Source organism: Ailuropoda melanoleuca, chromosome 7, assembly GCF_002007445.2.
Source record: "Ailuropoda melanoleuca isolate Jingjing chromosome 7, ASM200744v2, whole genome shotgun sequence".
Taxonomy (NCBI): domain Eukaryota; kingdom Metazoa; phylum Chordata; class Mammalia; order Carnivora; family Ursidae; genus Ailuropoda; species Ailuropoda melanoleuca.
In genome coordinates this window covers 43243873-43266084 of record NC_048224.1, presented here as the reverse complement: position 1 = coordinate 43266084, position 22212 = coordinate 43243873, and the positions used below count along the sequence as shown (strand labels likewise).

Sequence of the window (22212 nt, the reverse complement as noted above, 5' to 3'; positions counted from 1 at the left end):
GAAAGAAAAACAGAGAAAGAATGTTAGAATCTTGGACAGGCATGGGCGAGGCGGTGGCGGCAGCAGCCTGGGTCTGGAAGGATTCTGCCGCTCGGCCATGACATGCCAGAGGGGAAGGGACAGAGCTCGTGTAGGCAGAGTGTCCCAGTGGAAGGCACATGGAGCTCGGAAGCAAAAGAGATAGGTTTCATTCTGGACTCTGCCCCGGCGTGGCTGCGAAGCCTTGAGTGGGGCTGCAACATTCCTGAACCTCTGTATTGCTATCAGGGAATGTGGCAGGGTTTTAGGATTCAAACATTTGTAGCAATAAAATTTAGAAGCCAACATTTTTAAAACGGTTTTTTCCCCAACTTAAATAAAACATGGACCATCAGTATATAAAAGAGATCAGACTGGTGTTGCTCTGGTTTGAAGTCAGCGTGGGTATAGAAGGAGACAGACTTCAGCCCCTACCTGCCATGCCTGCCATTCCTTCTCAACCCCGGAGTTCTGCATACTCTGTTTGGCAAACCACTGCTAGAATATATTACATAGTGGAAACCTGTTGAACTACCTCTGTCTCTCCTGGGCTTTTTATCTTTCTCAGGGAGTCCAAGTTTAAGAACACGGCCAGGTGGGGGGCTCCTGGGTGGCACAGCAGTTAAGCGTCTGCCTTCGGCTCAGGGCGTGATCCCGACGTGATGGGATCAAGCCCCACATCAGGCTCTTCTGCTGTGAGCCTGCTTCTTCCTCTCCCACTCCCCCTGCTTGTGTTCCCTCTCTCGCTGGCTGTCTGTATCTCTGTCGAATGAATGAATGAATGAATGAATGAATGAATGAATAAAAGAACATGGCCAGGTGGAACTGTGTGCCTCACACAGCACCTGGCACATGGTAAATAGAGCTCACGTTCATGTCGACTATAGCTGGTCACACATTGAAGAGCAACGTCTGTAGTTTTCAGTGATTTTGTCTCTTGGCTGGGTGATAGGAATTATCACATAGGCTCCAAGAGTCAAGAGATGAAGCTTTTGTCCCAAGTCGACCTTCTACTTTGTGTGTGGCCACAGACATGCCACTTTCCTTCTCTAGGCTTCAGTTGTCCCTGGAAAAGGATAGGATTTTACCCAAAGGTTGAGTTTAAAAAAAAAAAAAATATATATATATATATATATAAATANTCCTCTGTTATGATGACATTAATAACAAAAACAATAATGGTAGTTAACGTATTCTTGAGCCCTTAGTGTATGCCAGACATTGTGCAAATTGATTTGTAAGCAATATATGTAATTTTTATATGATATTAACAACGCTGTAAGTTAGATACTATTATTATTCCCATTTTACATGTGAGAAAACAGATCTGGAGAGTCAAGGAGCCTGTCCAAGGCAAGCTGTAGTCAGGGGTGAACCAGGATTTAATCCTAGGCAGCATAAATTCAGAGCTCAGCCTCTTACCCACTGCGCTGTGGTATTGTCGGTTGAGTTGTTCCCCTGCCAGACTTAGGGTATGGTGTATTGTGGAACCCTGATGCGTGCGTTGAATATACTGATTTGCATGTGTGCATAGAGAAGCCTCCAGGCCTTTCTTAGTACCCCTCCTCTAAGTGAGCAAGGACAGTGAAGGAGCACCTCATTCATCTGTCTCCACCTAGGTTACATTTAAACCTTCTGGAATAGAGTGCCAAGAAAAGCAATCCTATATTTTACTTTATGAGTCTGTTCTTATATTTGAGAACCCGTCCTGTTGTCAGATTACAAACTGTAGAAGGTCAGGGACCATTTCTTTTATTGTTTAATTCCCCAAGCCCATAGAACTAAGAGTGGCATGAGTTCAACTGCAGACTGAACAGAATTGAGAAAGCTCACTTTCTAACACTATTGTTTTTAAACTTTCCCTAGGAGGCAGCATAGTATAAAAGAAAAGGTATGGCTTTGGCGTTAGGAGGATCTGAGTTCAAATCGTAGCTCTGTCCTCCCCTAAATTTGGAGCTTAATCTTAGCTTTACAACAGAGATATTAACATTTAACTCATTAGGATTGAGTATTGTGACAAATGAAAAAAAGAAAATCTGGTACTAAATGTCAGTTTTCTTTTAATTCTTTTCACTTGAGGGTTATTATGTGTATTTAGTCCCAAATAGAACTGGGCACTACGTGTCCTTAGAATGTCCTCGGTATGACTTATCCAGTTTCTTCACTTGAACTAAACCTGTAAACCTTAGAACAGTGTGCCTATCTTACTGACCTATCAGACGTATTATGAGGCTTTTATCCAGGGTCCAAATTATTCTGAAATGGATTGAACTATCTGGAAAGCTATGCCCATTTGTAAATGAATGTCAACCATATTTTGGCTTGAAGATAGTTAATACAGGCCACAGGAATACTGAATTCCCTCATGAGGGGCCAACTCTTTCAATGGCTATCTAGAAACAAATTGAAAAGCAGACAGACATGGATCCAAGCTCAAAGAAAACAAATATAAGCTGCCAGACTTGAAATCCTAAGAAACCAAGAGAAACAAAGCCCTTACTCCCTCCTGTGAGTTATTCCATGCTTTTACCTCTTTCTTTGTTTTTCACCCTATACACTGTTCTGCTTTGGTACCTATTGGCAGAGAGACATTGTTGGTTTATGATTTTACTATGGAAGAAGCTGATGTAAGAAACCTATGGAAGAAATAGGGGAAGGCAAAATCTTCGATGAATAAAGCTTTCATTTACCTTTTCATTTTCCAGCCAAACTGCTAGTTCTAGACAAAGAATTTCTTCTTAGACCCAGCCTTTCTTCTAGACTCCAAACTCAGTAAGAGTTATTGACCCCATATTACAGAAAGGAAAACTGAGACTTTGAGAGGTTAAGAGACTTGCAGTAAATGGCGGAAATAGAATTCAGTCTCAAGTCTGTCTGACAATAGCAGGTGAACCTGCGTGTTGCAGACATCAGCCTGATTCAGACACTTTTCTGGCAACAGTGTATCGAGCCCATGAACTGTAGTTGTCCTTGCAAAAAGTCGAAGACAACACGATGCATCTGCTCTGCTATTTTGGACCACAGGGACAGATGCTTTATAGAACCATTTACGTGAACCTCCAGGGCCATCCAGACTGTTCAGTCGGACCAGTGTTAACCTCATTCACTTGTGAGTGAGGAATGAAACTTGTCTTTGAAAGACCAACAGGAGGTAATCTGTATATTCTGCCCTCCCAGTTCCCTGCCTCCTTGGGTCACAGTCTTCTCAGGAACTTGGCCAATATTACTGTTCCATGACAGTTTCATTATATTGGATTGTCCTTAATGTCAAGTAGAGAGGATTTTGTCTAATGGACATCTTCCTCTTGTTTGTTACTAAGAGCAAGTGAGTAGAGAGTGTGAGGTATTCCGTATCAGACAAGAAAGAGAAGGAGTGAACCATAGGGAGGCCTCATATTATTCTATACTGTGTGGTATAAAATAACTCACATGCTTGTTTTGCTCCTACATCATCCAATTTTAGAATTGGAAGGGAACTTAGAGGCCAGTTAGTCTGGCTCATTTATTTTATCTATTTTTAAGTAATTTTTATTGATTTTTTTCTTTGTTACAAAAGTCATAGATGTTTATTGTAATTTTTTTTAAAAAACAGAGATAATGGGTGCTTTTTCTCATTTTTGCTTATCTCACTTTACAAAGCCACTATTATGTATTTGCTATAATTTCTTCCTTCTCTTTCTAAATAGATATACGTGTAAAATTTCCAACAAACAGTAGATTATTCTGCAATAGCATAGCCTGTTTTTAACTTACCATCTCTTCATATAATTTCATATTCTTCCACAATATTGTTTTTCAGCTACAAAATATTCCGTCGCATCCTTGAACTATAATTGATATTGCTGCTTCTATGTCATTGAACATTTAGTCGTTTCTCAATTCTTCGTGGTTTAAATGGTACTGTAATGTTTGTCCACATAACTCAAACCTTTGTGTACCTCTGTGTTTTTATTTTTTTTTAAAGCTCTAATAGTGATTCTGCCACTTGGATTGTACAGAGGAGAAAACGAAGGCACAGATATGGGAATTTGGTTGCCCCAAGCTACCCAGCAAATTCTTAACAGACTTAAGACTAGATCTCAAAATTTTAAAGATATTCTAGTAAACTTCATCGGCTTCCTAAAATCCAGCGCCTAGATCAACTTTTAGAAATCACGGCGTTCAAGGCACTTGCTTGTCTACTGTCCCTTCCTGTCCCATGGCATTTATCACTCATCAGTCATAGAACTCTTTCCGTCTCAGCTGGACCAGGTTTCCTTCCATCTCAACATAACACTTCATGTATCTAGTACCACTGCCTTAAAAGTGACCACATGATAGGAGACCTATCTTACATCCTTGATCCAACTCCTCTGTTATACCAGGAAGGAGAATGCAATCCTGAGAAGGAAGGGCCTTGCTCAAGTAATAAGAGGAAATTGGTGGCAGGAACAAGACCAGAAAAGTTGCTCTGGACAGAAAGCCCTATCCCCCTGTTGCCTTTTCATGCATTTTTAGTACACAATAATTTACCTTATTTGAGCCTTGCTGCAGTTTCATAAAGGTAGGTATTAGTATGCCCAATTTTCCATTGAGAAAATGCCAGCATAAATTTAAACAAAGACTCATGAGGGCTAGATATGAATCTGTGTCATGTTCATATGCTGGGCTTGTTTTATCCACTAATCCTCCTGATAATGATATCCAGACATTTCATGGGTTTGGACAGCAGCAGGAATGTCTGCTCACCAAGGCCTGAGCTGGAGCACTCATCTCTCTTTGTCTCCCTCCAGGAGAGTTCCTGAGTTTTGCCGATGACTTACTCTCTGGCCTGGGCACATCTTGTGTAGCAGCTGGTCGAAGCCATGGAGAGGTTCCTGAAGTCAGTATCTACTCCGTCATCTTCAAGTGCCTGGAGCCCGACGGTCTCTACAAGTAAGATATGCTGGGTGTGTGGGGAGTGGAAACAGGACGATTTTAAGTCTGGGAGGCAAGGCATGAGTAATCTGTCCAGGCCAACCAAATGTTTTATAGGCCAGCCCATATGTGGAACTTGAGATGTTGAGGTTTAGAAGTGTCCATTGGAGATGTATGGAACCATTTCTCCTGTAATGAAGAATCCTTAGCCCAGAGAGGGAACGTGGCAAGTTAGCAAGAAGGGCTGGAATAGGAGTGCCTTCCTGATGTTCTTTTCTTAATTCCATGATATCTCCTCTGAAAAAGATTACATTAGCATATCTGAAATATATATATATATATGTGTGTTTATATACACACACATATATATATATTTGTATTCATATATATTTGTTAGTTTGTTTTGCTAGGTTCAGCTGCTCTCCTTAGAAATAATGCCATCATCACTCCTTCACAGAGTACATTGGAGTCACTGCATTCAACTTCTAGAGATGCAGAAGGAAATCATTCTAAGGCTCAGCTGGTTAATCTCAGAGGGAAAGGGGGCTCATCTGTCTTTTGTTCCGTTCTCAGTGAGTATTGTCACATTGGGATACAATCATCATAAACTATTACATAGAATTCTAGAGACATGCTGTCTTCATGTACCCTAATTATGAAACTATAGGCCACTTCCCTTAGAAACCAATCTCACCAATTATTGAAATCATTTGTTTTTCTTTTATTTGCTCAGTGATCCATTTACTTATTTATTTACCTAAACATTAATCCCTCCCTCCTTCCATCTTTTTCTCTCCCCTTTCCTCTCTTTCTCCATCCATCCATCTACCCGTCTATTCATCCACTCTTTTTTTTTTTAAAGATTTTATTTATTTATTTGACAGAGATAGAGACAGCCAGCGAGAGAGGGAACACAAGCAGGGGGAGTGGGAGAGGAAGAAGCAGGCTCATAGCGGAGGAGCCTGATGTGGGGCCCGATCCCATAATGCCGGGATCACTCCCTGAACCGAAGGCAGATGCTTAATGACTGCGCCACCCAGGCGCCTCTATTCATCCACTCTTATACTCCATCATTCATTCACTTATTCACCACTTCTTTCATTCATTCACATTTTTACTTATTTATAACTCATTTGCTCATTCAGCAGACATTTTCTGAGTTCTTCCTATGACTTGGTACTAACCTAAAAAATGCGGGTATGAAAGTTTCTATTCTCAAATGACTTATAACTTAATGGTGGTATGAAAGGCCACAGACTGTGGATTCAGATCTGGCTTTGACATTTTTAGTTATATCACCTTAGATGAGTTGCTTTACCTCCATAAGCCTCAGTAAAAAACAATAATAAAACCTAGGCTGTAGAGTTGCATGAGAATTAAAGTAAGTATTATCCCTCCACAGTCTGAATCTCCTTCGCCTCCAAACCACATCCCATCCCTACTTCCTCTGGAAAATACCAATTTTCTCAAGACTATGGCAGCCTTTGGAATACCCGGCATATTCAGACTCATTGGTAACATCCAACAGATTCATGCACCAAACTCAGGAATATCACTGTACGCTAGAAATTGGACCTCTGACCCTGGCTCTGCCACTGACGGTCTCATAGATACGGGGGCCCAAGTTTTATTTTGTCAGAATGGCAAAATCAACTGGGGACAGTGAGAGCTCTGAGAATGGAATCTCCAAAATACCATAGGCTATCAGATCTCTTCTGGTAGGACGTGTCAGCAAACTTCCTAGAGGAAGTAGCATTTGCTTCAGGCCTTAAGTGATGACTTGGGATCCAGATCTTGAGAGCATGACTCCATAGCTTCTTAATCACTAAGTGCTGACACCTCTTGAGCTCTAGGATCACTCCATCTATGAAATACAAGTATGTGACTGGATTAAGAGCTGTAAGGTCTTTTCCAACTCTAAAAACTATGATCATATGGAGAAAGTAACACTTGTGAAAGATTTCATGATGGCTGACTTCTGGTTCCTCTGTCCCTCATTATGGGCAGAGACTCGAGGCAGACGGATCTGGGTTCAAGTCTCTACCCTGCACCTACCGGCTGTGTGACACTGAGTGAGCTTCTCAACCTTCTGAGCTTCCATTGCTGCCTCCGTGAAAATGGGGATAATGACAGTGAGGATTTGATGAGATAGTGCACAAAGCTCTCCACTTGGTGATGAGCTCCCAGTAAGAAGTTAGTGAGAAGTGTTAGCTGTTACCACTGTTGTTCTTGTTGTCCTTGTTGTGCTAATAATTAATTTTAACTCCCTTCCCCTCCTTTTGCCAACTTCCTGGGGTAGCTTCTAGCAGAAAGGAAAGAGCCCTGGCCGGTCATTCCTACCCATTGAGACACAAGCAGTAACCCCTGTCTGAGTGACAGTGTGGAGTTTTGCCCTTAGCCACTCTGAAATCCTACAGGCCCATTATGTAGAGAGCAATGAAATGTTTTGTGGAACCCCAAAAGCAGTTAACTCTGAGAGCTGACAAAGCAGTTGACATCCTTTAGAAGTGACAATCGTTTTCCCTCATCTCTTCTTTTCCTTCTTCTTGATACCTCCTACCCCCTTACCACCTCTTGAAGTAGGACCATCCTTTCTTCTTCTGTCCAGGAAATGTGCTTGTCATGAGCTTGTCATTCCTAACTCTGAACACTTCTTTACTTTATTTTTGAAATTGATTTTATTAATGGCTGTGGAATCTGGGCTGTTCTGACAAGGAGCCCAGGGTGTGGTTTGGACCCATCTCTCATCCTGCTGGTGGCCTTCCTTCCGTGAAGTCTGACCAACTCAGTCTTGAGTTTTAAAATAGTTGCATTGTCAGTTCTTGGGGTTTCTCATTTTCTGCTTGCTCGTTCCTTACCAAAATTAGTTTTCTTACTCTTGGGTCGAAAAGGCTGTGTGTGGCAGTAAGAGGAAGACAGGCTTTGGGAACAGGCTGAGCTGAGTGCAAATCCTGATTCTTCCCTTTCCTCAGAACCTGCCCTGGGGAAAGTCATTTCTCACTGCTCTATGCAATAGTGTCTTCCTCTGGAAACAGGGAACTGGTAATTGTTTTGCTCTTATGGGGTTAAAGGGAAGAGCATTAAGTGAGAAAATCCATGGACAGGATTTTGCCAGAATGCATTGCATATAGTTACTGTTTTGTTCTCCTTGACTCCATTACTGGTTATCTGTATCTTTAACAAGGACATTTCCTGGATAAGCCATTCCTTATGGAGCAGGTTGGGGTGCCGCTAGCCCTGGAAAAAATGACCATCCAGGATCCTATGGGAATGAAATAGGAGGAAAAGAGAACATGGGTCCAGACCCCAGAGTTTTAATTAAGCACAGGGCACCCAATTCCCCATGGACACTGCCAGAGGTGTAATAGGATTCAGGGGGCACAGGCATGGAGGACCAGTCTCTCAGGCAGGTAGTTTGAGTTCACGTCTCATTGCTGCCACTTCTATCTTGGGACCTTGGGCTAAATATCCATGCCGTCTCCTCATTCTTTAGATTCAGCACTTTCAAAGTGAAGGTGTGTTTGATCCACCCCAGCATGAGAGTTCAGAAAATGCATACTTTCGCCACAGGATTTCTTTTCATTCTTTTCCACCTTCTCCTTTTCTACCTCTACTTTTCTGCCTCTCTTACTTTGGTTTCACCCCACTGTGCCTCCCTGCATCTCTGTTCATCTTTCATGCCTTTCGTTCCCTCTCTGTGTCAGTATATTCTGCCTAGCCCACTGTCTTTGTCTGTCTGCCATTCTCCCAGTCGTTCCTTCTTTGCCTTTCTATTTGTTATTCTCTTAACTTCTGTTTGTCTGTGTGTAACTCAGTTTCTCTGTCCTGTTTCTTACTGAGTTTGGATTCCTGTCTCTCCATCTGTCTGTCTGCCTGTCTCTCTCTCTCTCTCTCTGAATGCCCACTCCCTCTCTCTACTCCATCTAGGAAGGCAAATTGGTTTTGCAGCCCCTCCATCCATGTAATTTTACACAACACCACAGGGTCGAGACCAATTAGAGGAGTGAAAGTCAAGGCTGATTTTCTGTCCTAAGCTCACCCTGGTGTAGCAAAACAGAAACATCAGCATTTGGGCCCTGTTTAAATTGAATTTCCTTGTTTGTTCCATTTGTTTTGCTTTTGAATGAAAACAAACAAAGAGCAGCAGAGGAGAGGGTCCCCAGAAGGTCTGACAGTGTGGCCAGCTCCTGCACCCTTGGGTTGTTGGAACTGGTGAGCGACCCCCTAGCAGGAATCCCCACTCAGGGTGGATGGGTCAGGCCAGCCTAGACATCCTTGGTCCCTGCCCTTGCCTGGCTAAAGGCCTAGACACCCTTCTTGTCGCCGTTCCCCAATTTCCTATTACCCAAGGTAATTAGCCTCTGTCTTGTCTTGGCTGCCTTGCCTTTCTCTAATCATGGATGACTGCCAAAGGGTCCTGAGCAAACATGCAGCAGCAGCCAGGCCCAATTCCTGGGGGGGGGGCTCATTCCCACACATTCGGTGGTTTGCCCCAGGCCCGTCCTTCACCTCCCTGGCCTCAGCTCTGTGAAAAGAATGCCAAGGGAGTCTGGGTACTGCAACAATGTGCCAACATCCACGGTGGGACCATAGGGGAGGGGGTGGGGAGGGGTTCCTTCTTAGCAGGGATGGGTGGAGTTGATGGAGAGGAGTAAAAGGAAAACCAGGGCCCGGGAGAAGAGAAGGCATTGTAAAAAATGAGCCTGAGGTCAGGAGTCAGACAGCAGTTCCCACACTTGCTCCCAGTGAGACCTGGGACCCGTTCTTCCCCCTCCCCTGGCCTTGATGTTGTCATCTGTGCAATGGAAAGGTTGCACTCTATGCTCTAAGATGGGTGCACTGAGGTGGGGTTGCAGACTCTACCAGAGTCTCGGTGCCTCCAGTACTTCCTGGATACTGGCAGCAGTGGGGGTAGTAATAGCTGACTGAGCGTGCACATGTGCCAGGAACAACACCCGGGATGTAACATGTGCTATATCATGTGATCCTCGCCAAGACCGTATGGATCCTCTTACTCATCACCTCCTGTTTCATCGATGGGAAAACCGGGGCTTAAAGGGGTAAACATTTTGCCCCAAATCACATGACAAGAAGAAGTAGAGCTGAGATTCATACCCAGGCTGACTCTGACACCCATCCTCCCCTCCCCTCGCCCCACGTGCTCTCCCTGTCCTTGTCTACCACACGTGTGGGGTTGTCAGAGCATGAGGGCGAGAGCAGCCCTGCTGCTCTGGGGCCAGGCAGAGCCAGACTGCGGCCTGCAGACCCACAGGTAGGGTACTTGACGCTCATCCTTCTCATCTGGGAAATGGAGCTGATGAACCTGACCCATAAAATGAGATGATTCGTCTTACCTCCTTGTGTCATCACAAAGATTAAAGTGAGGAGTAGATGAGGAAGTGCTTTGAATTTTTCATAAGGTCACGTGCTCATGACGGGTTTTCTCGGTCACCCCCTTTGTCAAAGATCAACAATGGGGAGGGCAGTAGACATCTCGAATGCACATGCCCCTCTCCACTCACCACCTCACGTACATATTTTTAAATTAGGCCTTTGAACTCAGACAGAGGGGCATTTTTACCTCGGCTCCAGCACCTACCCACAGTGTGGCCTTGAGCAAATTTCTTAACTTCTCTGAGTTTCAGGTTTTCATCTCTAAAATGGAATCACAAGAGGACCTTTCCCATAGGGTTGTGAGGATTCAATGAACTGAAACACGTAAAGAGCACAAGATGGCGTCTAGCTCGTTGTCTGTACTTAATAAACGGCAGGATGAGGAAGACCACTGTCCTTTCCGTCAGTGACAGCAATCTTTACCTAAGCAATCGGGCCTGGTGTTGCCACGTTGACACTGTTGGGTTCACAGCATTCCAGTGGGAGAGCACGTTTAACCTTATCTCTCACACTGGCCCTTTCCTCATTGTCCCCAGGCACTTGCTAGAATGTAGCGGTTTCTTCCTTCCTCAAGGTCTTAGCTTCTGCCTCTTCCCTTTCCCCAGGGTAGACCTCTCCTGGCTTTTCCCATGATGGCTCCCATGATGGTTCCCTTTCTCCTTCATGTTTGTAATTACATGTCATGTCGTCTCCTTACAGAGGCCGTCCTTGACCACATTATCTGCAGTATGTCCTGCCTGCCACACATATAGACACACAAAGCCATGTACTTATAAAGCTGTAATAATTTAGTATCTGCTTATTTGTTATCTGTCTTTTCTCACCCGACTGTCAGCTGCACAGAATAGGATCTGTGCCTGCCTTTTTATCCTATATCCCTGGTGTCTAGAACAGTGACCAATGCCAGTAAAGAATCCAATAAACAGTTGTTGAATGATTGGAATACATTTCCAAGTCAGTGCCAAAATCTGGAGACACTGACTTTTCCCCTTCACTCATTCACAACCTCTAACTCCCTTTCTTACCAGATATTCAGGGGACATTGACTGTGTGCCAGGCTGTGGTCCTAGGATGTACCCTACTCTGTGTCTCTGTATCTACCTTGAGATTTGTCCGCCTGCCTGCCTACCTACATACCTATCTAAACCTTAGCTAATTTAATCCTCCAAACAACTCTCTAAGGCAATTACTATTATTCTTATCCAAGAGATTAGGCAACTAAGGCACAGAGAGTTCAGATAACTTGACCAAAGCCTTCAAAGCCAGTAAGAGGAGAAGCCAAGCTTTGAATTCAGCTCAGTTATTTCCAGAGCCTGAACTCAACATTTCCACACTAGATCATGAGAAGTACTAGCCATGTAGAAATGGTGGGTGTCAGGGGGTAGAATCTGTTCAGAGGGATCTTTTGTGCAAAGACCCATACATGCCCAGATGAGTTGGAAGCAATATGGAAAACAGATTTTCAGTCCTGACACCAAAAGCTGCCTGGCTACTACCACTGAAGCCCACACTTCCTCCTGTCTCTGCAGCCCTGGCCCGGTCACACCTGCAGGTGAGCTCTGAGTCTGTACGATGACCTCTGCGTCTCTTAGCCATGCACTTCCCATGCCATTTTTGAGCTACCCAGGATCCTCAGCTCTCATCTGCTGAGTTGTTTCCCAGTGTCTTCAGACTGCCATGTGTTTCTGCAAACAAGTCCAGGCTCCCGGCCCAAAGATGTTGTTCCAAAAGCCCAGAGAGATGGGAGCCTTTGGATGGAGGGAGCATTGCTGGGCCCCCATCACCCCCAAGACACCACCCCTGCTTGGGCACAGCCTGGGCAGTACATTGCAGAAGCAGCCAAGGCCACCGCCATGGATACTATAATTATATATTAGATGAAATCCCAAAGTTTCCCTTTATTTACATTCCTACACTACCCTCTTCATTTCCTCTCTTCATGCCAAGAATCAGCACAGGCTTTACTGGAAACAGCATGAAAGTCATCAGGAGCCCTCTAAGGCTGGCTTCCAAAACTGCTTGCCCAGTTGATGGGAGGTGAGAGACCCAAGGGTCATCTTGCTTCTGGCTCTAAGCTGCTGTGAGGCCAGGGGCAAGGATTTTCCCCTTTGGAGGCCTCCAGGTCTCCATTTGTAGAAAAGGGATTGAATGAGGCTAACCCAAAGGACCATTTCATGAATTTGCAGCCTGTGCATCTCAAGAGATAATGGAGGCAAGGAGATGGACTCAAGCCCTTGGTGACTGGGGAGTTTGAGTCTGAATGGAAGAGCTTCATTCAGCTTTAAGGCCCCATACTTCTGTCTTTCAGTTTCAGTGACCCTGTCTGATTAGTTGGCCTTCTGAGCCAAGTCCCCAGTGTGACTGGGCCCAATTTCTGAGGGGACTCTCAGTATTTAGGAGAAAGAAGATAGGCACAGAAGAAGCCTGTCATGTTGACCAGGGCCCTGAGCCACAGCCTCTGGACCAATGCGAGCTGAGGCTGAGGCCCAAGGTTGATCCAGGACACACCAGGGCAAAGAGCCCGGACAGGCCTGACAATTCTTGTCCTGCTCTCTACTGGCTTTTTTTCCCCAGTGTGATACTTTCTCAGGTCTTTTTTCTTCTCTTCAGTCCTCCTTCCCTCCCTCCCTTCTACCAGTTCCTTTCTCTCTGTCGTTCTCCACCTTTTTTCCCTTCCTCCACTCCCTCCTTCCATCTTCCTCCTTCCATCTCCCTCCCTTATTCTCTCCCTGAATCCCCTCCCATTTTTCCAACATCTCTTCTTTCCTTTCCCCTTTGTCCATTTCTTCATTGTTTGGCTCTTTTCTTTCCCCCCTCTTTCTTTCCCTCTCGCTTTCTTCTTCTCTCTCTGTCTTGGTCATGGATGCTGCCTGTCTCTTGGTGTCACTCTGACTTTCCATCCATCTAGTCTTTTTTTTTTTTTTTGGTCTGTATGTCTTTCTCTTATACTTGCCATCTCTGCATGTGCATGTCTTGTCTCTTTCTCCTTTACTTACCACTTCTCAGTCTCTGTCTCAGACCCAAGATCTCTGTTCTTTCATTTTTCTGTGCATTCCCCACCCGTCCCACCGACCCCCTTCCCACCCCAGCCTAAATACAAGGGTCTGAGCCTGTAATATGATCTGGAGCCGAGAGCCAAAGTATAGCCAAGGGTCCCAGAGCCAAGCAGGGGCCAGGGGCTTCTGATGCCCTCAAACCTGAATGGAATGTGAATGCTCTGTGGCTGTGGTGCCCTGTCCTCTTGGTTGGGAGGTGGGGTTGGGGGGGGGGTAGTGACAGAGGCAGCCTAGCGACTCAAAACTCAATTCCCTCTAGCATCAGGTCATGCTGACCTCTCCAAAGTGCACAGTCGGGGCCCCAGAGAGGGAAGAGCTGTCCTCCAGCCAGAAGCATATACAGCCATGCATCTCAAGCCAAGAGAGACTCGGTAGAGGAAAAATAAAGCTGTTTTTCAGCTGACAGACAGTGAGGCTCCTAAAACCTGCTGGGGACTCTCAGACAGGCTATTTCTTTCCCCAAACTGCGTCAAGATTTCATCCAGGAATGGGACACTGGCCAGAGTTCTGGAGGGACAGGGCACAGGCTGCTCTTGTGAACTCATGGAGGGTGGATGGGTGGGAGCTGAGGCCATGCTGGAAAGCTAGGCCTTGAATGCTGGGCAGAGAAGCTGGACTTTATCCTGCAGGCAGTGGGGAGTGAAGAAAAGCTTGAGGAGGGGCAGGTGATATTGAAACCTGTGTTTTGAGTTGACTATGACCCTCTGACCATGGTGTATAGAGCAGGCTGGGTGGACTTGAGAGTCCGGGGAGGGGGACCGGGTGGCATTTGATATAGGGAAAGGGAGAGGGTGGGGTCCTTACACATTTGGGGAACCAATGAGTGGTGTCCTGAGTAGGGTATGTGTTGGGCCAAAGTGGAGCAGTATGGGCTCAGCACAGTTCTGGAAACATCTAAGAACAGCTTTTCCTATTCTTAGTAACTGACTGCAGTGCAGAGTGCTGAGGAAAAGGTCGTATTTGTTGGGCATCTCCAATGTGTCTCACACTAAGCTGGGTACTTGGGATGCAGAACTCACCAGGCCAGACAAGGCCTCTGTCCTCACAGAGCTCACAGTTATGGTGGGGAAGCAGAAGAGACGAGACCATTCCATGATGCTTCACTTCACGCTCTGACAAGAAAGTCCAGGGGCTGCAAGAGCACTGAGGAAGGGCTGCTAATCCAGCCAGGTCTACTGCAGGCCTGCTCTGAAGATCTACTGCCAAGTCTTCCTGAGGAAGTAAGAGGAGGGGTTACACTGGGTTGAATAGTGCACTGCCTCTGTGTCTATGTCTACCCACCATGTCTACCCAACACCTCAGACATGCCCTTCTTTAGAAGTAAAGTCTTTGTAAATGTAACAAGTTAAGGATCAAGATGAGCTCATACTGGATTGTGTTGGTTCCTAAATCCAGTGTAGTTACTGGTATCTACCATGTGAAGACAGAGGCAGAGATTAGAGTTTTGCTAGGTGCCTGTCAGAAGACATTCCAAAGCTGGCCCTTGGTGGGATGGTAATGTTAGGCGGGCAGTGAGAGCCGCATGCTCAGGGCATCAGGAGGCTAAGGGAGATGGGTAAACTCTCCCCTAGGCCTTGGTAAGGAGGAACTTTTAAGTGATGACAATGCGTCAGCGTGACCAGATGGTTATTTATGATAGGGAGCAGTGGGGACTGTGGTAAACTAGAAATGGAGCAGAGAATACTTAGCTCTAGATGATTATTACTGTGTGAGAGTGTAGACCCAATGTTGAAAAATATTCCAAGCCATAAATCTAGGAGTTTAAAGTGAAATCTCTTAATTAGTAGTTGCTGGCAACCAATTTAAAATTGGTCACATAGACCAATTCTGTAAGTCACAATTTGCCTACACGTTGTTAATTCAGAATGTCTAATCTAGGTCAACTCTCTCAGGGTATAAATGTGGAAGTGAGGCCCTGAGAGACTCATAGACTTCACAGTCAAAGCAAAACCAGGAGTGGTCCTGACAGCTGATCCAGGCTCCTTTCCAAGAAGCCTTGACCCCACCTTCTACCGTAGGGTCACCTTGTTAGAGGGGAAGCACAGAGACAGCTCAGCATGGTGAGAGTTCCTGGGATGGGATCACAAGCCAATCTAGGTTCCGTATTCAGCTTTGCTACCCAACCACGAGGGACCTCAGACAAAGAGCTTCCTTTTCCTGAACTTCAGTTTCTTCCTTATCACAGTGAAAGAATCAGATGGGGAAATCCCTTCCTTCTCTGATTTCTAGGACTCTAAGAACTACTGAAGGTAGGAATGGACTCGGGCTAGAAGCCAGGCCTCCTAACTTTTCCCTGCTCCCATTGTCTTGGCTATGGGTCTATCACTGCATGCCAAAGAGCTGCCTTCCCCCGACTCCCACCTCTACCTGTAACGGAGTCTGTGGCTGTGAGCGGTCTTGAGGGTCATGACTGGGAAGGTGTTAGCAGACTGCAGGGGACCACCATGAATGACGTGTGGAAACTGAGGCAAGACACAATCCAGATTTCTGGCATTTTTCTTTCTGCTCTGTTTTCCTTTCTCCCAAGGACAGTCTCTCCCATTTACCAACAACCCATTGTGCTTTCACATTTGAAATACAGTGTAACAGAGCTCAAGGCTTCGGAAATCGTTGACCTGAACCTTCTCTCTTTATGGAAGAAACTGAAGTTCAGGGAGGACACAGGCCTGTCCTCTATCTCTTAGAGAATCAGTGTCAAAGCTGGGCTAGACAAAGGTTCAACTCCCATACAGACCACCTGCTGCTTTCTTGTCCTGGATCCAAGCATACATGTTCCCCTTATCATATTGGAGTCAAATTGCCCTAGGGTCAGTTCAAATGTCAGGTAGTTTCTGGCTATATAAGATATTTATTTTCCCTGGGTCTCAATGTCCACACCTGTAAGCTGAGGGTACTTCTATTTACTACATTAGTTTTGCTGTGAGGCAAGTATGGAGTTGTTACCACATGTGCAGTTCCCCGGCATAGATGCTCACACAGTAGGTGCTTAATATCAAGTACATATCAAGTGCATACAAGGTGTATCTTTAGTAGATCTTCCTCAGGGATGACCAAAAAGGGGACTCGTGATCAGCTAATTGTCCTACCCACTGTGAAGTTGCTCACATGTCTCTGTTCTCTGAACATCTTCTAGGAGGCCTTTGGACATAAGATGTGACAACTTTGTTTTCACAAAGTTATCTGACATAACAAGAGAGGCCTTCCCTTTTTCTTTTTTCCTTCTATTGTCCCTTGAACCCATCCCAATACAGTTCTCATGATGAGAGGGAGCTAAGATTGTCAGTGATCCAAGAGTATACATGTTTTAGAACCCATGCTTTAGGAATCTGTGAGCCCCTAACATAAGGCCTGGCGTTTAGTAGGTTATCAATTCAGCAAACACCAAAGGTCTGTAATAGGTATTGCAGGTTGAATGGATGGAGTCGGTACTTCATGTAAGTCTCTATGACTGTTAGTCAAGACCAGAGCAATGACATGGCTCCAGCCTTCTGGTCACTGTTGTCATTGACCGCTTACCAAGTTCTGACTCCCTGCCACACTAACTCTTCGATCCTTCACAATATGGCTCTGAGGTAGGTACTATAGTATCCTTGTTTTATATATAAGAAAACTAAGAAAGGCTAAGTGCCTTGTTCAAGGCCATCTAACTGGTGAATGGCAGAACCATGAGTCTAACGCAAGATGCCAGGCTCCAAAGTCCACACTTGTATGTTCCTAGGCGTTCCTCTTATAGGCAGTAGTGTGGCTGAAATTTGAAAACTTACAGCTCAGATTGAGAGAGCTTTGTCCAGTGTTGGGAACAAACTTGTAAGCAGCTAATTATTCCGGGGTGGAGGGTGATTTGCCCACAATAAAGGCATGGAAATTCTGAGGAGGTTGTGATCTCTCACAGCCAGTGTACCTTGGGGGAAGTGCATTTGAGCTGGGTCTGGAAGAGTGGATAGCCCTGACCGTTTAGAATTAGGAAAGTTAATTCATCCTAGGCAGAGGGAACAGCTGAACTAAAGACGAGAAGGTGGGAAATTAAAGGGACACACAGTGGAACAGCAGAAGGTTCAGGATAGTTGAGATACATACTGTATGAGGTTGGAGAGGCAGAACTTGCAAGGCCTCATAATGCAGACGAGGGAACCAATGATTCATTCTGAACAGCTGTGAGAAGGCCACTTTGGACTCTAGAATGATCTCTGTGGAGTGTGGGTTAGATCAGGGACACTTAGGAAGCTGTTGTAATAGTCCTGCTGTAAGAGATAAGGAATCTGGAGTTAGAAGAGTGGCCGAAAAGGATGAGAGGAGGAAGTGGATCAGGAGAGTCGTAGGCTGTGGGTTTGCTGTGCTCACAGGTTTTTTGGAAGTCCATAAGCCAGCCTCACTGAGAGGATACAGCACGGAATTCAGAATTTTAAAATCTGCGTTTGAATTTCATAGTTGGGTAATCTTTGAAAAAATTATGTCTAACTTTTGAGACCAAACCTTTTTCTGCATCCTGAAAGTGGGAGTAAAAAATTCGACCTCAAAATATGTATGTCAAATGAAAAAAATTTTTTTCTATGTGTCAATTCCTGGCACCTGATAGACCTTTTATTTATATAAATTTCCTCCCATCCTTTCCATTTGTTTCAGTCTTATTGCAGTAAGCATTCACATTCATTCTCCCTCGTCTCTCCCCCCCACAACTGCCCAACTTCCCTCTCTGGGTCCCTCTTTCCCCAGGATGCCAGAAATGAAATAACATTCTTTGCATGTTTGTTCTAAAGCTCCTGGCAGCCTTCCCGCAGACCCCTGGCTGGGTCAGGACTCATTTGCATTAGCATGTGTGAGGCCAGCATGAAGGGGAGGGAGAGGCCCTGTTTTCAAGGAGTTTCATCAGGCATCCCTGCCAGAAAAAGGAGAAGTTACTATTTCTTTCTGGGAAACATTCACAGATTGAAACAAGCAAGGAAGGCCAGGGGGCTGTCTGACTTGTGGGGAGTTTGGCGTTGGGTAAGCTGCCCGCCTGACTCCCACGACTGTATCCAACCCTCTCATCCTTATCACAGGCCTGCCCCCAGAACTCTCTACTTCAAGTTTGTAGTAACTTAAGACCTATATAGATATTTCTCAACTGTATCCATGGCCTGTAACAGGGAGAGGAGAGAGAGCACACAGGCAAGGAGGACACTCAGAAGCTACAGAATAAATAAACAGCAATTTTGCTGGCTTCTAGATAATATTAAATCAACAAAAGCATCTTTAAAAAAAAAAGAGGTAATCCCTAGAGTTTTTTATTTGTTTGTTTTGCTTTAATCCTGTGAATTTTTAAATAATACACTGTCTTAGAGTTATACTTTCTTCCAGGAATCTCAGTAACCTTGTCCAAATCCAGGAACCAATGTCAGTCCAAAGGGAGTCCCCTGGAGGCATCTCAGGAGTGTCACTGGCACATCATAAAATGTGCTGACCCTGGAGGCAGGGATTATACCATTTAGAAAGAGGCATACCGAGTTCCTGGTATTTTATTGGACAACCTCCCATAATTTCCCATTATTCTTTTTCAGTTCCTAGCTTGGATATGTCTTCTTCAGACAAGACCTTTGCCTCCTCCTTTATAATAGTATCCATGTAAATACTTCAGAGAAAAGAAAAAGAACTAATGATATGAATGGCTGTTATTTAAAGAGTGCTATCAATATGCCAGACACTGTTCTAAATGCTTTACATAAATTACCTCGTCTAGTCCTCTCAGTAACTCAATGAGGACAGAGCTCTATTATTCCCATTTTACACATGAGATGACCAAAGCCCAGAGAATTAAGAAATCTGCCTAAAGTCATGCACTAGTCAGTAGCAGAGCCAGGATTTTTAAATTCAGACTGGCTGGTTCGGGAGCCCCAGCTCCTCATCACTAATGAGTCCAGCCTCCCCTGATGCCCTATCAGCATTTAATGAGCCTGCTACACACCAGGTTGTGCCCTCTTTCCATCACAGGGCCTTGGCACATACTGTGTCTCTCCCTCATTCTTCAGTTCTCAGCCTAAATGTTGCTTCCTCATATGGCATCCCCCAACCCGTAATCTAAATTATGCCTCCTTACTCCTTTCCCTTATTGCAATTATTAAACTTGGAAATGACATATTTATATGTGTTAATGTCTGTCACCTCTTAGACTTGACTGTCCGCGAGAGTAAACATGGTGTTTATTTCTATATACTCAACTGCATACATGCAGGAAGCATTCAATGAATATTCATTGGATAAATGAATGCATATAATATTGCATTAAATCTATAAGAGTAAGCTATAATCCTATGACGCAGACACTTTTTCCCCCTCACCTTAGACATAAAGAAATGAAGGCTTACAGAGGTTCAGTAAACTGGGCAAAGTCAGTAAGGGAGTAAATGGCAGAACTACTATTTGAAAACAGGTCTTTTCTGATCTCAGAGCTCATGCTCTGAACCCATGCACTGTATTCCTTCCTGTGAAGCCTTATAAGGGACACCTAGAGAAATGAGACAGGGCGTCTGCCCTGAACAGCTCCCTCTTCTACTGGGAGGAGCCAGATGTGTATGCAAACCACCATACACGGCAATTAAAATTGGCGAACTGGTTCTACAATATCATACTGATTATGAGCTTTGGAAAAGGTGGGGAGAAAGAGGAATTTGGGGACAGTCAGGAAGGATGTCCTCTAGCCTTTCCTTACTTAGCCAGTGCACACTTAATCTCTAAGGGTGGGCTCAAATGTAGCACCCTCCTTACTAGCATTGGTGTTCATTCCTTCCACTTGTTTTAGAGTCTCTACCTCTCTGTAGGACCCTGAAATACATTCTGGGGATCCAGAGATAAGCAATGTCCCTGCTACCATGGAGCCCATGAGAAAATGTGGCCCATGATATGAGAGCTCAGATGAGAGAATGCTTCTCAGTCTAGTGAAAGCTCGCCAGGAAGAGTGACATTTTAGTGGAGCTTTAAAGGAGGAACAGGATCAGTAAGAGGCAGATAGGGAGAGATGGGAGAATGATTTTCCACAGAGAGGGAGTCATAGGTGCAAAGTTATAGAAGAGCAAGGCAACATAGCAATTTACAAACGCTACTCAAGTTATCATGAGGCAGTGGGACGGGTTTGGTTGATGAGGCTGAAGAGATTGATAGGGGTCGAATCATAAAGGGACTCTCTTTCTAGGCTAAGAAGTGTGGACTTTATCTTAACAGAGTCATTAAAGCTTTAAACCAACGGCTCAGTAGACATTGTCAGATTTGCACTTTAGAAAGTTCACTCTGGCTGATACACTGGCAGTAGGTTGGAAGTGGGAGAGAACTGTAGGAAGCAAATAGGGAAGCTCTCCCCAAGGCCTGAATGAGAGGCAGTGGAGTCTAGTGTTAGCCAGAAGTGGAAGAAAGGAGGGTGGTTGAAATCTGCAGTGTCAGATGAACTGAGACAGGGTGAGGGACGAGCCAGAAACAGCTCATCAGCACGTACAGGTTTGTCCAGTCTGATGCTTACTGGTAAGAACTCTACGTCCCTTCCTTGCCTCCTAGGCTGGCCCCAGGTAGAGCCGTACTGTTGGTAGCCAGAAAGCATTTTTCCAAGCACATACTGTGGACTGTAACTGTCATCTGGAAGATAAAAAATAAGTGAGCTTTTGTGAATTGGCAAAAGTCCCCATTATTCCCTATCTAATTTTTAAGAATACTAGGTTCTTATCTGTTTCTGAAACAGCACGAAGTTCTTGAGGGGTGCCACTACCATAGGAGGGGCTGATGGGGTTGAAAGAAGAATGAGATATGGTTTCTTTCTCCCAGAGAGCTCACATACCAGTGGGGATGACAGCAAGTAACGGGTAGATGAGGACAGTGGCATTTGGGACTTCATGTCCTAAGCACTAAGACACTCTGAGGAGGAAGCAATTGGCCCCATCAAAACAGGTATGGATCTTTCCCAGAGCCTGGAAGTTTGGTTCTGGGCCAGGTGGAGAGAGAGCTGGCCAAGGTCACATGACCAGGCAGTGGCAGAGGTTTATCTGATGGTCACTAAGCTGAGCTGGAGAGCCGAGCAGAAGGGCAGTCCTCCTTCTGGGACAAGGGTCCACTACGGTTCTATTAATGATAAGTTGTTTCCCACCACCACCACCACCACTGCTTGGGCCCTTAGAAATGCACCAGATACTGTATTAAGTGTGTGATTAAACATTATCTTGTTTCATCTTCACAATAACATTCTAAGGGATATTTCAGAAGTATTATATGAGAACCTGGACTTGCGAATGCAAGTACCAGAAACTCAAAAGTTCTTATGGGAAAAATGGAGTGTATTCACTTCTGTAACTGGGAAATTCAACAGGCATGCTGACTTCAGACCCGGCAGAATCCAAGAGTGCAGGAGATATGATACGGACTCTATCCCTGTCTCAGCTTCGCTGTGTGTTGGCTGCATTTTGAGTTGGGTTTTCCTCATGCGGGGGTGGAGGTGGACCCTGGCAGCTATGTATAGGCTTTGATAGTCCTTCATGCCTAGGATCTTAGAGAGAGCCATACCCCTTTCCTACATCCCTCTCCATCCCCAGGAAAATACTCTGGTTGTTTTGCTTGGGTGATGTCACCATTTCTGTGGCAGGGACATGAAATGGATAGTCCCATCCAAATCACAGTAAGAGGTAGAAAAATTGTTCTTAAGTGGACTCAGACACCGTGCTTCCAGAAAAAGGAGTAAGAAACACTAGGTAAGGGAAACAAAGCTGAAAACAAAAAACAGTTGTCCTCAGAGTTTTATTATCCCCTTTACATAGTCAAGGAAATGGAGCTTCAAGGGGTGAAGCACAGAAAAGGGTCCATGTATAGGTCTCTCTGATGCCAACACCCCGATCCT

The 22212-nt window shown here is 44.9% G+C and overlaps 1 protein-coding gene across 1 annotated transcript in view; it reads left to right on the top strand.

Moving 5' to 3' along the window:
* Nucleotides 1-22212, top strand: part of ASTN2 (astrotactin 2) — an 877356-nt gene that overhangs the window by 820010 nt on the left and 35134 nt on the right. Inside the window, exon 19 of the mRNA XM_034664390.1 lies at nt 4791-4932. Coding sequence (XP_034520281.1) covers nt 4791-4932 — 142 coding nt within the window. The remainder of the gene's footprint in view (nt 1-4790; nt 4933-22212) is intronic.